Source organism: Mycetomoellerius zeteki, unplaced genomic scaffold, assembly GCF_001594055.1.
Source record: "Mycetomoellerius zeteki isolate Tzet28-1 unplaced genomic scaffold, Tzet1.0 scaffold222, whole genome shotgun sequence".
Taxonomy (NCBI): domain Eukaryota; kingdom Metazoa; phylum Arthropoda; class Insecta; order Hymenoptera; family Formicidae; genus Mycetomoellerius; species Mycetomoellerius zeteki.
In genome coordinates this window covers 410976-411620 of record NW_017257195.1, presented here as the reverse complement: position 1 = coordinate 411620, position 645 = coordinate 410976, and the positions used below count along the sequence as shown (strand labels likewise).

Below are 645 nucleotides of genomic sequence, written 5' to 3'. Positions count from 1 at the left end.
TTTTAATGAGTTCAAATTTCAATGCTATAAGCAAAAAAGGATTTTTCTACTATTCACTTAAACACAGAAATCATCTTTCGTTCTTACAGCATCAAAATCTAAGTTCAGTAAATTTATATCGATTTCCTTGATTTGTAAATATATACTAATTACAAAAAAACTACAAGTATATTATGATTCAACTCATCTCGTCTTACAGCAATAAGAATACACGCAACAAGATTTATATCAAATGTATAGAGAGAGAGATGATAATGTGAAATTATTTTGTAATTGTACGAGCTTTCATATAACCTCTTTTCCATTATCGATATAGCCACGGCACAGCCTCTTTAAGCATAAATCCGAAGACGTCGGATGCACGACGACGTCTTTCGGCGCAGCGGTGTTCGCGGGGAAGGGGATGAAAATTTTCACATCGCTAGTTTTACAGTCGTTACAGTATAGATACACTTATGTACAAGTGGCACCGCTACTTACGGGGCTCGGACTATACGTACTTGCTGGACAATTGCTTTGCCAGCTCCGTATACTTGAGAAATTTGGAGTGCGGACTCTCCTCGAGGGGTGAGGCCGCTGACTGCGACGGGCTGCCGTTTGCCTGTGGAATCGGCGGCGACTTGTTGCGCTGCGACGTTGGTGGCG

General features: G+C 40.9%; 1 protein-coding gene across 1 annotated transcript in view; it reads right to left on the bottom strand.

The window, feature by feature from the left end:
* Nucleotides 1–284: 284 nt before the first annotated feature.
* The window catches only part of tio (zinc finger domain-containing protein tiptop), a 170293-nt gene continuing 169932 nt past the window's right edge, over nucleotides 285–645 (bottom strand). Inside the window, 2 exon segments of the mRNA XM_018448546.1 lie at nucleotides 285–617; nucleotides 619–645. The exon segment at nucleotides 619–645 is cut by the window's right edge and continues 3492 nt beyond it. Of these exon segments, the coding sequence (XP_018304048.1) occupies nucleotides 491–617; nucleotides 619–645 (154 nt within the window). The 3' untranslated portion in view covers nucleotides 285–490.